This window comes from Ricinus communis, chromosome 6 (genome assembly GCF_019578655.1).
Source record: "Ricinus communis isolate WT05 ecotype wild-type chromosome 6, ASM1957865v1, whole genome shotgun sequence".
NCBI lineage: Eukaryota > Viridiplantae > Streptophyta > Magnoliopsida > Malpighiales > Euphorbiaceae > Ricinus > Ricinus communis.
This window is the reverse complement of record NC_063261.1, coordinates 17,244,438-17,262,200: the sequence shown is the minus strand read 5'-3', so window position 1 is coordinate 17,262,200 and position 17,763 is coordinate 17,244,438. Positions and strand designations below refer to the sequence as shown.

At 31.9% G+C, this 17,763-nt stretch overlaps 2 protein-coding genes across 5 annotated transcripts; one reads left to right on the top strand and one right to left on the bottom strand.

Annotated features, from left to right (window-relative positions):
* The first annotated feature begins 1,496 nt into the window (after positions 1-1,496).
* On the top strand, positions 1,497-4,540 carry LOC8276893 (metacaspase-1-like). Its single transcript, XM_002525815.4, has 5 exons — positions 1,497-2,099; positions 2,703-3,033; positions 3,238-3,358; positions 3,864-4,064; positions 4,419-4,540. The coding sequence occupies exons 1-5, from the start codon at positions 1,646-1,648 to the stop codon at positions 4,476-4,478; spliced, it is 1,167 nt and encodes a 388-aa protein (XP_002525861.3). The 5' UTR covers positions 1,497-1,645; the 3' UTR covers positions 4,479-4,540.
* On the bottom strand, positions 3,597-16,776 carry LOC8276895. 4 transcript variants are annotated; one of them, XM_025158571.2, is made up of 3 exons: positions 15,657-16,776; positions 4,742-5,091; positions 3,597-4,042 (listed from the first exon to the last, which is right to left on the bottom strand). In XM_025158571.2, the coding sequence occupies exons 1-2, from the start codon at positions 16,453-16,455 to the stop codon at positions 4,745-4,747; spliced, it is 1,146 nt and encodes a 381-aa protein (XP_025014339.2). In that variant the 5' UTR covers positions 16,456-16,776; the 3' UTR covers positions 3,597-4,042; positions 4,742-4,744. The 4 variants fall into 4 exon arrangements, with proteins under 4 accessions (XP_025014339.2, XP_025014340.2, XP_048232068.1 ...); XM_025158572.2 differs by having other exon boundaries at positions 3,597-4,025; XM_048376111.1 differs by having other exon boundaries at positions 3,597-4,020.
* Positions 16,777-17,763: the final 987 nt, after the last annotated feature.

Sequence of the window (17,763 nt, the reverse complement as noted above, 5' to 3'; positions counted from 1 at the left end):
TATTTAATATATAACTTTTATTAATAATAATATTAATTTTTATAATTTATTTATCAGAATTTTAAAAGTAAAAATCAAAAAAGCAAGAACTGTCGTTTCCTTAGGTATAACTCTGAGGGTGAACCTTAGCCTGTTCCTGAGCTTCTGAACCTTTTGGACAATTTCCAAGTTTCAACAGGTTGAATAAAATTCCAGCCTTATCTTATTACTTATACGTTTCTTAAAATGATTATTAGGAATCGTCAGAGAGAATTATTCTACCTGTTTCGTATCTCCAATCATAAAGTTGGATTGGATACTCCGAATTATTTATAGGTTTATATAATTACTTTTTTAATTAATTATTTAATTATATTTTTAGTATTATATTAACTGTCAAAAACTTTAATTTTAAATAATACTATATTGATTATATTTTTAGCATTAAGATATAATTTTTTGATATGTACATTTATTTTTCTATAAATTTTAAAAAATTTATATATATTTATTTTCTAACACAATATTATGTTGATATATTTTATATTTTATTATATAATTAAAATATTAATCAATAAATTTTTATAATTAATAATAATTTTAAATTTAAATTCAATTATATTATTAATATTATATTAATTAATAAGTTAGTTTTCTAATTATATAATCATTTTTAAATTTTAAAATAGTGTATGATTTATAATATTAATCTTTATATATTTAATAGATCAATTAACAAATATTATTCAAATAATTATATTTATTAAAAATTAGAAATTCTTACTAAGGAAGTCATCTAATAATATTTTAAATATCACTATTCTTTTAGAACATAATAAAGGTTAAGGAGGTTGTGCCTTTCAATAGCAAGAGAGTACAAATTTTGATTTTGAATAATTCTTACCTATACAGATATAAAACACTTTATATATATATATATATATATATATATATATATATATATATATATATATATATATATATATATATATATAAATGTTTTATATTTTGATATTGAATAATAAATATATATATGTATCGTCTTTTTAATATATAGATGAAAATACTTTCTATTAGAGAATTGTAAAACTGTAAGACGAAATAAATAAATAAATTTTTTTTATAGATGATAAAATCTAGAATCAAAAATATATAATCAAGATTTATGTGAGAAAGTATTGCAAAGAAGAAAATTACAAATATGTATCTCTTTTCATCAATTAAATAGATGTTTTTGCCAGGTATACTTGGTCTGGTTATTCTCTTCATATCTTTTAAGAGATGGGCACATGATGAGGAAAATACATGGCTGTACCACCATATGCTGTATGTTTATTCTCATTGTGTATCATAGAATTTATAACCTCATTTCATGACCTCTTCATAAAGTTCAATACTTAAAAAAGAAGAAATGACTCTGCAAGGTCTATCTGACTTGAAGCCCTAACTTCACCACCCCAACCAAATAATTAAGATATAAAGAATCTCCACATTTATTAATAAAAGAAGAAAAAAGATTAGCATCTGGTTCTCTACAAGAGATCGAATTTCAATATCATCATTCAAGTTTGACAAGAAACAGTACCTCCACATTCATTGTTTTATTTTCTTCAAGTACATAAAATCTTTCCCATCGTTGTCATTTCCATCTTCTGAAACTGCAACAATGGCAAGTAGAAGAGAAAGATGCAGCTGGTGCGGTGTGCAGCTACTGGTGCCAGCAGAAGCTCAGTCCATTAGATGTTCCCTATGCCAAGCCATAACCAAGGTTCAACCTCATGACCACCCTTTAGCTCAAGTCCGCGACACCATAAACCATGCAGCTACCCGGATCATTAACATGGTGTCTACCACCGTGACCGGTCCAGTGAGTAGCTACGCTGGAGGAGGAGGAGGAGGAACAACATATGGCTATGGTTATTATGTTCAACCTCAGCCACCAAGACCAGTTCTTTTGCCTCTTCCTTCAGCACATGGAAGAAAGCGAGCAGTGCTTTGTGGAGTGAGCTATAGAGGGAAGAGTTATAAGATCAAAGGAAGTATTAATGATGTTAATTGCATGAGGTATTTTCTTGTTGAGAAATTGGGTTTTCCTAATGACTCCATACTCATTCTCACAGGTAGCTGCCTGTGCCATATCACCCTACTAATTTGTATGCAACTTTCAGTTTATACTAATTTTAGTCATAGTTCTTTTTTTTTTCTAGACTTTAGCTTCAATTTGACCTCAAAATTTTATTTTGCAAATTTTTATTATCTTACTTTATTTTAGCTTTAATTTGGTCACGGATCCTCAATGTATATTAAATTTTTTCATCACATATTTAATTTTTAATATATAAATTGCTAGAGTGTAGTATTAATAGATACATCAGAACATCACAGCTAGGCTGATACCTTTTTAGCATATACTCGATAAGCTACAATAGAGAAAAAAAAAAAAAAAAAGAGAGATAAAACAATAAGAATCTAGCCAACATAGAGGCTACTTGATTTGATTTCATATTTGATTGCAAATCTTTAAAAACTTATCAAAGAATCAGATGAAACGTCGGCCCCTTTAGCCATATAGGTACCGATTCATTATGTCTTATGTTGGAGCTTAATTAAGGATCCTAGAAAACTGAGCTCCGCCTCTTTTCCCTGTCAAGTCTAGTAGTATTCATGTGGAATTTTTCAGCATGTCAACAAATTATCCAGAAAGTTTTAAAATCAATGTGCAGAAGATGAGACGAGCCCAGTAAAGATCCCTACAAAAGAGAACATGAGATTGGCGTTGAGATGGCTTGTTCAGGGCTGTCAAGCAGGAGATTCGTTAGTGTTTCACTTCTCAGGCCATGGATCACAGGTACCTGACAGTGACATGGATGAGATTGATGGGTTTGATGAAACTTTATGCCCTCTTGACTATGAAACTGAAGGAATGATAGTTGATGATGAAATCAATGAGACAATTGTTAGGCCATTGCCTAAAGGGGCTACGCTTCACGCCATTATTGATTCTTGCTACAGTGGAACCATACTTGATCTACCATTTGTTTGCAAAATGAACAGGTAAATATCTTTAATTTCTTTCTTCTCTTAGTGTAGGTTTTTCTTTTTTTGCAATGCTTAAGGTACGAGTCTGAGTGTTGATTCATGACTTTAAAACTTTAAATACAATTACTGGCAGATGTATGAATAAACCAAGTTTTAGTTCATATATTTTCTTTCCCTTATAATCAATATTTTCATTACGAATTGGTGATGGTTAAATAGGGAAGGATACTATACATGGGAAGAGCAAAAATGTCCGCAAGATATATATAAAGGCACAAGTGGAGGCTTAGCTCTTTGTTTCAGCGCTTGTAATGATAATCAAATTTCTGTGGATACTAATGTAAGTAATTACTTGTTTGTCTCTTCTATAATCAAATAGAACACATATTTTGCTGATATAATAACTTTAGAAAATTATATAAAATGAGGAAGAAACAGAGGAATGAGAATAATTAATGCAGCAGACAGAATTAGTTTTCTTTCTACTGTATATGAGCACCATAAGTAGGTATTACAAATCACAACCACCAAAAATGTAGCATATGCTACATCTAAACATTTATGGTTAAGACCACCTATTAACCTTAAGAAAGTGAACTTGTTTTCACTTTATTGATCAGGACATTAACAAAAACTATTTTCTAGACGTAAAAATTCATACAAAACCTGCCTAGGTGTATTACATTGACAATAACTAAATTATACAGGGCAAGATTTATATTTCCAATTACATAAGGTCATGCTTCATTTCATTATCCTTTCAGTCATCTTATTTGTGTTCAAAATGTACTGTTCAGACCAGAAACATTACACTATCTTACAATGATAGCTTGAGTCATGTACAGGCGTTGGCAGGCAATGCTGCAACAGGTGCCTTGACCTACAGCTTTATACAGGCAGTGGAAAATGAGCCTGGATTAACATATGGCCGGTTGCTTAATGCCATGCGCCAAGCAATTCGCGGGGCTAAAACTGGTGGGTTACGCCTAAGTGGTCCTATTGCTTCTCTAATAAATAGAGCACTCTTTAACACAGAGATAACTCAGGTAAATTAGCATACATATATATAATACTGCAAATTTCATCTTTATATCATATACAAGAATCATAGATATATATATGTGCATTCACATGAACTTTCTATTGTCACATTTTGGTAAAAGAAAGTGCATGAAATTGATCAGAGATAATATGAGATTCTTCCATCTCAATACATGATATTAATAACACCTTTGGACCAGCAGATTCGTAATTATATGCCAGCCTCTTAAGTACAAAAGCTCAAGGGTTCAATCCATAGCACCTTAACTCCTCTCAGATAAATTTGTTAATTAATCTGACCAGTTTTGTCCACTTAAATATAATACTAAGAAGATTTTAATTACTTGGTGATGTTGCAGGAACCACAGTTGTCTTCATCCGACAAGTTCGACATTTACGCCAAGCAATTTTTACTGTAATATATTGGCTAATGGATATGGTTTGTCTATATAGATATTCTTAATTATATGATTGATTTGAGGCTTGTCTGCCCCTTCTGTATAAAGAAAATATTGGTATATAAACAAAAGAAAGACCTTGACTGTAACTATAATATTATTAAGCTTCCATCATTTGTACAAATTTATACTACTAATAAAAAACCTAAAGCCAAATGGTATGTGACCTTTGTTATTTGTTTTCATGTACTTGTATAAATATGCAATAAAAGTACAAATTTTACCTTTCACTGGAGAATCAGGAGCTTACGCGAAGTAGTGCACCAATGACTATATGAGGCTCTAAGATTAGGCCAATCACAAGTAGGGGAATATGTGAAATGGTGCAGCCATATGGACAAGACTTGCTCTTGATCTTCTTCCTCCTCTAGCATACCTATTAACTCCTCCAGTATTCTCTCAAGCTCTGCCCTTTCGATGGTGCTGAGAACGGATATATCAGTGCCATTGCTACCTCTGCATAGCAATGGCACCCAAGCCATTAGCATCTTCTTCTTTGATTGCATTTGCTGGTGTTTCTTACTTTCATCTATTTCTTCTAGGCCCAATTCTTTGGCGTGCTTGAACAGAAATGCTGCATATAGATTTTCAAACACTTAGAACACTCATAGCTCATAAAAATATTGACGTGTGATGTAGTGGGAAAAAAATTACTAATAAGAATCATATCACCACCTTAAGTAAAGAATTAGATCTCATTTTACTAAGTAACAAGCATATTACTTTATTGTGTTGGAAAATAAGAGGAAAAAAGGTGTATACAGTGGGGAAATAATCTTCCCGAAAATTCTTGTCTAAGTCTATTGTACGTCCTCGTCTATATTAATGATATGTATATTCTAATATATTCTCATATATTCTAGTATATTCTCCTATTGCCTAGTTAGGCACTAATTAGGCACTATTCTCCTATTGCCTAATTAGGTACTAATTTAGTTTTTCTATTTTACCTAAAGATGTGTATATGAATAGATACTAGCATTCTCATTGTAAAATACAATTTAGAATACAAATTCAATCTTATTATTCCCTTCTACATGGTATTAGAGTCTCCCTTTTAAAGATAGTTATATTTTCTACGTATTTTCTTTTTGTGGTTTTGTGCAAATAGTACAATTTTTGTTTCTTGCGCCGTATCTTAATATTCTGTCACCGAATTTAACTTCTATCACTACTGGAAGATTCTTCTCTCTGTGATGAATTCAACACCGCAAAAATCAGTCCAAACGGACATCAGACGCTTTATTATGGTCCGCCGGAAATTTCTGCCGCAATATTAGAAAACAACCCCGTAAGAGGGGTATATCTTTCAACATGAGAAAACAACTCTGAAAAAGTGGTATAATTTTTAATATGAGAAAACAACCCCGAAAGAGCGGTATATTTGTCAATATTGGAAAACAACCTCGATTGAGGGGAATATCTTTCAACATGAGAAAACAACCCCAAAAAAGTAGTATACTTGACAATACGTGAAAACAACTCCAAAAAACGTGGTATATTTGTCAACATGAGAAAAAAATCCCGTAAGAGGGGTATATTTATCAATATTAGAAAACAACAACTTAAGAGGGATATATATTTCAATATGAGAAAACAACCCGAAAAAAGTGGTATATTTTTTAACATGAGAAAACAACCCCGAAAGAGGGATATATTTGTCAATATTAGAAAACAATCCCGCTAGAGGGATATATCATTGAACAAGAGAAAACAACCCTAAAAAAGTAGTATATTTGTCAATATGACAAAACAACACCCTAAGAGAGGTATATCTGTCAATATTAGGAAACAACCCCGTAAGAGGGGTGTATCTTTCAACATGAGAAAACTACCCCAAAAAAGTGGTATATTTCTCAGTATGAGAAAATAACCCCGTAAGAGTCGTATATTTTTCAATATGAGAAAACAATCCCGTAAGAGGGGTATATTTGTCAATATTCAAAAACAACCCCGTAAGAGGGGTATATCTTTCCACATGACAAAACAACCCCAAAAAAATGGTATATTTGTCAATATGAGAAGACAACCTCGTAAAGAAGGGTATATCTTTCAACATGAGAAAACAACCCCAGAAAAGTGGTATATTTGTCAATATGAGAAAACAACTCCGTAAGAGTGGTATATTTCTCAATATTAGAAAACAAAGCCGTAAGAGGGGTATATCTTTCAACATGAGAAAAAAACCCCAAAAAAGTGGTATATTTGTCAATAAGAGAAAACAACCCCGTAAGTGTGGTATATTTCTCAATATTAGAAAACAACCCCGTAAGAGAGATATATCTTTTAGCATGAGAAAACAACCCAAAAAAAGTGGTATATTTGTTAATATGAGAAAACAATCCCGAAAGAGGTTTATATTTATCAATATTAGAAAATAATCCCGCAAGAGTGGTATATCTTTCAACATGATAAAACAACACCAAAAAAGTGGTATATTTGTCAATATGAGAAAACAATCCCGTCAGAAGGGTATATCTTTCAACATGAGAAAACAACCCCAAAAAAGTGGTATATTAGTCAATATGAGAACACAACCCCATGAGAAAGTTATATTTATCAATATTAGAAAATAACCCCGTAAGAGGGGTATATCTTTCAACATGAGAAAACACCCCTAAAAAAGTGGTATATTTGTCAATAGGAGAAAACAACCCCATAAGAGGGGTATATTTGTCAACATTAGAAAACAACCCCATAAGAGGGGTATATCTTTCAACATGAGAAAACAATCCCAAAAAGTGGTATATTTGTCAATAGAAGAAAACAACCCCAAAACAAGGGTATATTTATCAATATTAGAAAACAACCCCGTAAGTAGGATTTATCGTTCAACATGAGAAAACAACCCCAAAAAAAATGGTATATTTGTCAATATGAGAAAACAACCCCGTAAGAGGGGTATATTTGTCAATATTAGAGAACAACCATGTAAGAGGGGTATATCTTTGAACATGAGATAACAACCTCGTAAGAGGGTTATATTTTTAAACAAGAGAAAACACCCCCAAAAAACTGGAATATTTGTCAATATGAGAAAACAATCCCGTAAGAGAGGTATATTTGTCAATATTATAGAACAATCCCGTAAGAGGGTATATCTTTGAAATTGAGAAAACAACCCCAAAAAAAGTGGTAAATTTGTCAACATGAGAAAACTACCCGTGGAGGGGTATATTTGTCAATATTAGAAAACAACCCCGTAAGAGGAGTATATCTTTCAACATGAGAAAACAACACCAAAATATTGTTATATTTGTCAATATGAGAAAACAACCTCGTAAGAGGGCTATATTTATCAATATTAGAAAAACACCGTAAGAGGGGTATATCTTTCAACATAAGAAACCAACCCCTAACCGGTGGTATATTTGTTAAAATGAGAAGACAACCCCGAAAGTGGGGTATATTTGTCAATATTAAAAAAAGCCCGTAAGAGGGGTATATCTTCCAACATGAGAAAACAACCCAAAAAAAGGGGTATATTTGTAAATAGGAAAAACAACCCCGTAAGAGGGGTATATTTGTCAATATTATAAAACAACCCCGAAAGATATACCCCTCTTACGGTGTTGTTTTCTAATATTGACAAATATACCCCTCTTACGGGGTTGTTTTCTCATATTGACAAATATAACCCTTTTACGGGGTTGTTTTCTCATATTGACAAATATACCACTTTTTTGGTATTGGTTTCTCTTGTTGAAAGATATGTCCCTCTTACGGGGTTGTTTTCTAATATTGACAAATATACCCCTCTTACGAGGTTGTTTTATCATATTGACAAATATACCACTTTTTTAGGGTTGTTTTCTAATTTTGAAAGATATACCCCTCTTACAGGGTTATTTTCTAATATTGATAAATACACCCCTCTTACAGGGTTGTTTTCTCGTATTAAAAAAAATACCACTTTTTTGAGGTTGTTTTCTCATGTTCAACGATATATTCCTCTTACGGGGTTGTTTCCAAGTATTGAAAGATATACCCCTCTTACGAGGATATTTTCTCATATTGACAAATATACCCCTCTTACGGGGTTGTTTTCTAATATTAACAAATATAACCTCCTTAGGGGGTTGTTTTCTAATATTGATAAATATACCCCTCTTTACGGGTTGTTTTCTCATGTTGACAAATATACCACTTTTTTGGGGTTGTTTTCTCATGTTGAAACATGTACACCTCTTACAGGGTTGTTTTCTAATATTAACAAATATACCCCTCTTACGGGGTTGTTTTCTTATAATGACAAATATACCACTTTTTTGGGGTTGTTTTCTCATGTTGAAAGATATACCTCTCTCACGGATTTGTTTTCTAATATTAACAAATATACCCCTCTTACGGGGTTGTTTTCTAATATTGACAAATATACCCCGCTTACGCGGTTGTTTTTTCTTATTAACAAATATACCACTTTTCTGGGGTTATTTTCTCATGTTGAAAGATATACCCCTCTAACGGGGTTATTTTCTAATATTGACAAATATACCCCTCTTACCGGGTTGTTTTCTCAAATTGATAAATATACCACTATTTTGGAGTTGTTTTCTCATGTTGAAAGATATAACCCTCTTACACGGTTGTTTTCTAATATTGACAAATATACCCATCTTACGGCGTTGTTTTCTCATGTTGAAAAATATACCCATCTTACGGGGTTGTTTTCTAATATTGACAAATATACCCCTTTTATAGGGTTGTTTTCTAATATTGAAAAATATATCCCACTTACGGGGTTGTTTTCTCATATTGAGAAATATAACCCTCTTCCAGGGTTGTTTTCTCAAATTGACAAATATACCACTATTCTCGAGTTGTTTTCTCATGTTGAAAGATATACCCCTCGTACGAGATTGTTTCATAATATGGATAAATATACCCCTCTTACGGCGTTGTTTTCTCATGTTGAAAGATATACCCCACTTACGAGGTTGTTTTCTAATATTGACACATATACCCCTCTTATGGGGTTGTTTTCTCATGTTGAAAGATATACCCCTCTTTCGGGGTTGTTTTCTAATATTAACAAATATACCCCTCTTATAGGGTTGTTTTCTCAAATTGAAAGATATATCCCTTTTACGGTGTTGTATCTTAATATTGACAAATATACCCCTCTTACGGGGTTGTTTTCTCATATTGAATTATATATCCCTCTTACGGGGTTGTTTTCTCATGTTGAAAGATGTACCCTTCTTACGGGGTTGTTTTGTAATATTGACAAATATGCCCCTCTTACGGGGTTGTTTTCTCATATTGACAAATATACCACTCTTTTAGGGTTGTTTTCTCATTTTGAAATATATACCCCTCTTACGGTGTTGTTTTCTAATATTGACGAATATACACCTCCTACAGGGTTGTTTTCTCATATTGACAAATATACAAATTTTTTTGGGTTTGTTTTCTCATGTTGAAAGATATACCCATTTTACGGGGTTGTCTTTTATTATTGACAAATATACCCCTCTTACGGAGTTGTTTTCTCAAATTCATAAATGTACCACTGTTTTGGATTTGTTTTGCTCATTTTGAATGATATACCCCTCTTACGGGGTTGTTTGCTAATAGTGACAAATATAACCCTCTTACGGGGTTGTTTTCTCATTTTGACAAATATACCACTTTTTTTGGATTGTTTTCTCATGTTGAAAGATATACCCCTCTTACGGGGTTGTTTTCTAATATTGACCAATATACCCCTCTTACAGGGTTGTCTTCTCATATTAAACAATATACCACTCTTCTAGGGTTGTTTTCTCATGTTGAAAGATATATCCCTCTTACGGGGTTGTTTTCTAATATTGACAAATATACCCCTTTTACGGGGTTGTTTTCTAATATTGACAAATATACCCCTTTTACGGGGTTGTTTTCTCATATTGACATATATTCCACTTTTTGGGGGTTGTTTTCTCATGTTGAAAGATATACCCCTCTTACGGGGTTGTTTTGTCAAATTAACAAATGTACCCCTCTTACGGGGTTATTTTCTAATATTAAAACATATACCAATCTTACGGGGTTATTTTCTCATATTGACAAATATACCCCTTTTACGGGGTTGCTTTCTAATATTTATAAATATATCCCCTCTTACGGGGTTGTTTTTTAATATTAACAAATATACCTCTCTTACCCGTAAGAAGAGTAAAATTGTTAGTATGAGAAATAATACCGTAAATGAGGTACATTTATAAATATGAGAAGAGAACCCAGTAAGAGGGGTATATTTGTGAGTATGAGAAAACAACCCCGTAAAATGGGTTTATTTATGAATGTGGAGAAACAACCCTGTAAGTAGGGTATGTTTGTTAGTAAGAGAAAGCAACCCCGTAAAATGGACATATTTTTTAATATGTGAAAAAAACCCCGAAAGAGTGGTATATTTATAAATATTAGAAAGTAACCCATAAGAGGAGCATATTTGTGAGTTTTAGAAAACAATCCCCTAAGAGGGGTATATTATTTTAATATGAGAAAATAACCGCACAAGAGGGGTATATTTGGGAGTATGAGAAAACAACCCCATAAAAAAGGTATATTTTTTAATTTAAGAAAACAATTCCGTAAGTAGGATATATTTGTAAATATTAGAAAACTTCCCCATAAGTGGGGTATATTGATGAATATGAGAAATCAACATTGTAAGATGGGTATGTTTATAAATATGAGAAAACAATCCTGTAAGAGGGGTATCTTTGTAAATATAAGAAAACAATCCTGTAATATGGATATATTTGTAAGTATGAAAAAATAACCCTGTTAAAGGGGTATAGTTGTGAGTATGAGAAAACAACCCTGTAAAAGTGGAATAGTTATGAGTATGAAAAAACAACCCCGTAAAAGATGTATATTTTTTAATATGAGAAAATAACCTAGTAAGAGGGGTATATTTATAAATGTTAATAAATAACCCGTAAGAGGGTAAATTTGTAAGTATAAAAAACAACACTGTAAATGTGGTATATTTATAAATATGAGAAAAGAACCCCGTAAGAGGGGTATATTTGTGAGTATGAGAAAACAACCTCATAAAAGGAGTTTATTTATGAATGTGAGAAAACAACCCTGTAAGTGGGGTAAGTTTGTGTGTAAGAGAAAGCAACCCCGTAAAAGGGATATATTTTTTAATATGCAAAAAGAACCCGAAAAAGTGGTTTATTTATAAATATTAGAAAATAACCCATAAGAGAGGTATATCTGTGAGTATGAGATAACAACACCATAAATAGGGTATTATTTTTATGAATATGAGAAAACAATCCCATAAGAGCATTATATTTGTGAGTATGATAAACAACCCGTAAAATGGGGTATATATATCTTATAATATGAGAAAAGATCCTCGTAAGAGGGGTATAATTGTAAATATTAAAAAATAACCCCGTAAGTGTGGTATATTTGTGAGTACGAGAAAACAACCCCATAAAAGGAGCATATTTTTTAATATGAGAAAACAGCCTCGTAAGAGGGATATATACGTAAAATTAGAATACAACACCGTAAGAGATGAATATTTGTCAGTATGAGAAAATAACTCCATAAAAGGGGTATATTTATGAATTTGAGAAAACAACTTGTCACGACCGGATTTGTGGAACCGTGACTGGTGCTAGAAAATGGGTAGACGTAAGGCCACCGAAACCCATGGGAAGCCTGACTATTGACTAACTCAATCAAAGAATAATTTAAATTCTACCCATTATAACAATAATTCAGAACTAACTTTCAACCACCCATATACTATATATTTACAATTCAAAACGTTACACAACTTGGAGGTTGAAGGCAGTCAAAACGACATGACTGCTCAATATTCACTCTGCCGTTTATTTAATTGTCTGCAGTTTTTAATTTCTGGTTTTTAGCTGTCCAGTTCAATCAAACCAATTAACCGAATCAGTTCACTTTGGTCAGTCCGGTTCATCCATTTTCTGGTCAGTTTTTTTTTCAACTAGAAATGTGGTTCAGATCTCATTATTTTCGCATATTTTCTTTGATTTATTACAATGGCTGCTTCAGATGGCTCTACTCTTCCCGATTGTACTTTGTACCGCTAATTTGTTGGCAATCTTATTTATCTTACTGTCACTCGGCCTGATATTTCTTATGTTGTCTATATTGTTAGTCAGTTCATGGCAGCTCCTCGTACCATACATTATGCAGCAATTCTTTGTATTCTCCGCTACACTAAAGGGACTCTATTTCATGGACTTTATTATTCTAGTTCATCCTCTCTTCAATTGCAAGGGTATTCAGATGCTGATTGGGCAGGTGATCCCACTAATCTACGATCTACTACTGTTTATTATTTCTTCCTTGGCGTTGTAAGAAGTAAACTGTTGTCTCTCGCTTTAGTACCGAAGCAGAGTATCGAGCCCTTGCAGATACGACTTCCGAGCTTCTATGGCTCCGTTGGTTACTTCAGAGTATGGAAATTTCTTCTCCATCTGCTACTCTTTTGCACTGTGATAATCAAAGTGCTATGCAGATTGCCCATAATGATGTATTTCACGAACGGACAAAGCATATCGAGATTGATTGTCACTTTGTACGTCATCATGTTCAAACTCACACAATTAAGCTTGTTCCCATGTCCTCTCAAAATCAGGCTGCTAACATTTTCACTAAGGCGCATTCTGCTCCTTGATTTTGCGATCTTATTTCCAAACTCAAGCTTTTTGATTCTCATCCATCTTGAGTTTGAGGAGGGATGATGATATGTATATTCTAGTACATTTTCATATATTCTAGTATATTCTCCTATTGCCTAATTAGACACTAATTTAGTTTTTCTATTTTAGCTAAAGATGTGTATATAAATAGACACTAGTACTCTCATTGTAAAATACAATTTAGAATACAAATTCAATCTTATTATTCTCTTCTTCATATATACTAAATTATTTGATGATTGACACATATTCATTAGTTTTAAATAATAAAATATTCGTCAATCATTTCATACCAAAATGTAAAATATTCATATATATGTATCACTCTCTTATTAATTATGGTGTTCTAAATTCTAATTCTCTTATTATTTTCATTGGTAGATTTCTATCTTTTTTAATAAAAATATGTTGGTCTCATGGAACGGGCATATTTTCTTATGAAAGAAATTATTTAATATGATAATGATAAGAGTATAGATGGCCCGTTTTAATCTTGAAATGTAGATTTAATCCGGAAGACTGACTGAGTAAGAAAAGATGCAACAAAACCAATTTTCATACGCATAATTTCAAATCTGCCCTTTGTCTAATTAGAAGCAAAATCTTCAGACTTGGACTAGTATTTACTTAGTATTTATTTGAGTACCAAATTTTGAGCTACACAAATGAATAAATTAGTAAAATTTTCACAAATGAATTTAATTAAAGAAAATGGTAATTTAAATAATCCCTTGAGAAGTAGTGTTGTGTATATATTTTACAAGATGATCAAGAACTTCCTTCACCTAAAGAAAGACTTGACTGCTTCAATTATTAACAATGTATTAAAACGTTAAAGTCAGACTTGTAAAACATTAATTGGTAAAATGTTTCAGGATGTCTGCCATTGCGTCAAGCAAATGGCAAGGGATGATGCCAGGTTCTTATCTATAACGTATAAAGAAGATATAATATCAGTCATTATCAAGATTCAAAAGGTGAAATAAATCACGATTAAAGAGTAAAATCAAAACGAATTAAAAACAAGAGAAAATGCAGCTAACGGGATAGCTTTTTTGAAAACAGTAAAAGGAAAGGGTCGTTTTGCACTTGTAAAACTGTACGTTTTGATTTTTAGCTTCTTTTTTTTCTTGTTTTCTTTGTAGGAACCCTACGTTATCTCCATAATTCTCTTGTAAATGAATATTAACCACAAAGGAGAAGTTAATTAGGCTTTTCTAATGCGTAACTGCTCTAAAGATACTCTTGCATTTTTACTTTTGATAGTAAATAATACTTTTAGTTATTATTTAAAGGTTTAATTGTCAAAAGAATCGTGAATTTTGTATTTATTATCAAATCTATTATGTAGTTTTTAAATTTTTAATTTCAATAGTATATTTTAATATTGATTTCAATTTTAGCATTTAATAAAATTATTTGTCAAATCTGCTAGCTTTGCATAAACTCCGATAACAATAAAAAAAAACCGAATCAATATTAGAGTTGTGATTCGTTCCATTATCAAAATATTATCTTTTAAGTATATAAAATTAATTTCTTTTTTTTTAATTTTAAAGTTTCATTAATCTTATGTGCTTAAACTATAATATTTTAATAGTAAGGTGTTGATTTGATTCCTCTTTTTTCATTGTTATTGCCAAAGTTCATACCACAACAACAAATTTTATTGATAATTTTACCGGAGATTAAAATTGAAATCAATGTTAACTAAAATTAAAAATTTAAATAATACATATTAGATTTGATAATAAGTGTAAAATATAGAATTTTTTTGGCAATTAAACCTAATTTAAATTGTTTTAGGTTTCTTGTTACTTAGCAAAATGGTGCACTATGAAGCAACTAAACTAAGAATTTTTAGAGAAAGAAAATAATATAAAACAATTAAATTAAGAATTATTAGAGAAAAAATAATTAAAATGATGATTCGTTATATGAATAACATAAAAAAAATAATTATATTTATAAAATAATTAAAAATATTAACAATTAAAGGAATAATATAATTCACATAGAAATAATTATTTAACTAATTATTATATAATTATTCATGTAATAATTGATCATTTTTAAAAAAATTTACATAAAATCGTGAAGTAAAGACGGAAAAAAAATGTAATTTTGAACACAAGAATAATATCTATCAAGAAAAGAATACTCTTGTCAATGGTGAAGATGTTATTCATTCATTTATGAATTATGACCTTTATTTTGGCAAAACGTTTTTCTGACTTCAATACCTTTCTAAAACAGACAGCAATTAGTTAGGATGAAACAGAAAAAAAAAGGACTAAATTGAACAATTTATGAATTTTCCCTTTTGTAGAAAATTAACCTAATTATGAACCTATTTTTCCTTTTAAAGTTTTGGCAGAATAAAAAAATACGATATTAAAAAAGTGATGACGTTAATTATGCAATTTAATTATACGCCAAAAGAGAAGAATCCTACCTGAAACCTTCACTAATGACCCTTGTATCCGTGGCTCGGCTGAGAGAGCAAGCCAACCCAAGTTCCCAGCCGAAGCCCATCTCCAAACTGCTTCCTCCACATATCCACAAGCTGCCAGTTTCTGAGCCAACCAAAGCAGCTCAGCCGCCAGTTTCTCCCCGGACCGGTCCACTGCATCACTTCCCCTCCTAGTCCAGCCACCCAAAGTCCCATCTTTAACAGATCGAGCCGCCTTCAAAATCCGGTTCAGCCGGTAAACAGGCCCGTACCCAATATTCCCAACCGAGTCACAGCCCGTTTCCATCATGGCGGCTTCAAGCTGGCTAAGAGTCTTCTCAAAAGCCGCCGACAAACTTATCCTATTGACTTGATGTAAAACTTCAAGATGTTCATTCTGGTTATCCTCTATAATCTTCTCAGCTAAAGATCGAACAACTTCATACTTCCTGGAACTAACAGGAATATCATTAACGAGTGACAGGAGCTGCGAAAGTGCTCGAGCAATACCCGAATCGCCAGCACCACTAGCAGGCAGTAAGTTATCAGTTTTGGGTGGCTTATTGACAAGTGGATAACAACAAGAATCAGGATGAATTGAGTTCAAAGAAGGCAAGAAAGAAGGAATCAAACGTAGGATAAAAAGAAAAAAAGTCATAAGTAAATACCGGAGGAATTCAAGAAGTTTATATTTTTCTCCAAGATTAACAAAGGACTTATCTGCATAGATGAATATAGGAGTAACTAGGTTTTTCAGAACTAAAGAAGCTATTGCTGTAGGGGAGGTTTCCATCATGCCCATCAGAGATGATTTTCTTTAATTAGTTTCTAAACGATTTGTTTGGTTGGAAGGAAAGTTTTTCGAGGGAAAAAGTTATGTTGGTGAAAAGGGAAATTAAAAGAGATCATAGGGATATGTTGATACTTGAAAGGGTGTAATTGGTGAACCGGAGATGGGAAGGTTCCAGTTGTATGGTTTCTATATAATGAACGAGGACAAGGGTTAGGTCCTGTGGGAAGGTAGAATTTGTTTGACAAGGATTTGTAGTTTTATGTGGTGGTGATCATGGGATTTTTATGGGACTTTTCTTGAAGGGGAACAGTGGGTCCAATTGTGATTAAATTTTTCTTGTTTTTCTTTTTGTTCCTCTTGGCGGTGGAAATTTTATGGCAATTTTATGTCGGACTCACCTCTTGAATGCCAAGGCAAGTTGTCCATCCACTAGTGAAAAAGTTACCTTAGGTCAGAATTCAATTCTTGGCAACATCCATTCAAATTCCCGGAAGTGTAAAAAAGAAATGGTTATAGTTTTAATAAGAGATAAAACTAAGTAATTCTTCTGTCATTTGGTTGCAAGTATAAGAAGATTGGTAAAGGCAAAAGAGGAGAGTTTTATTGAGGGATTACATGAAGAAAAAATAATAATGAATGTTGTATTTTCAAGCTGTTAGCATGCAAAGAATCGGTTTTTCAAGGGGGTAACATGCACATATGTGGACATGCATGAATCACATTAGCACATGGAAGAACCTCCTGCTAGATGAAGGTTTGGAGTTTGGGAATTTGTGTTTAGTCAAAGAAATGATAATATAAAATTGGATTTAACTTCTATCAGGATAAGTGATTCTTAATGTGTTCATCTTTAAGAGAGTTATATTCTCACTCTTCTCATTAGTTTAATCAATATGTAATTATCTTTAAGAAGAAGAAAATTGTCTAATTAAAATTAAACATAAAAGCATTATAGGGAAGAACAATTTATTTATTTATTTATTTATTTATTTGTATTTTTTTTTTTTTTATTGTAAAACACCAAAGAAACTAATGGAATTAAACAATTCTAAGCCTGAACTAATCTAATAATATTAAGGAAACATATAGTAAGAATAGGCTTATTATAGCTCAGCTAAACCCAACAAAAGTCCATCAAAAGCTCATGCTTAATTTGAGGTTTTAGGTATTCCAAAGTATATTAAGAACTGAATGAAACCAATCAAGAAGCCCAAGAAAAAACTCCATTGATGGAACTGAATACATTTCTATATGCATGCCCTCGTGCCCTGCTGAATTTAAAATGTAAAATGATCACATGCTCAAATTAAAATATTT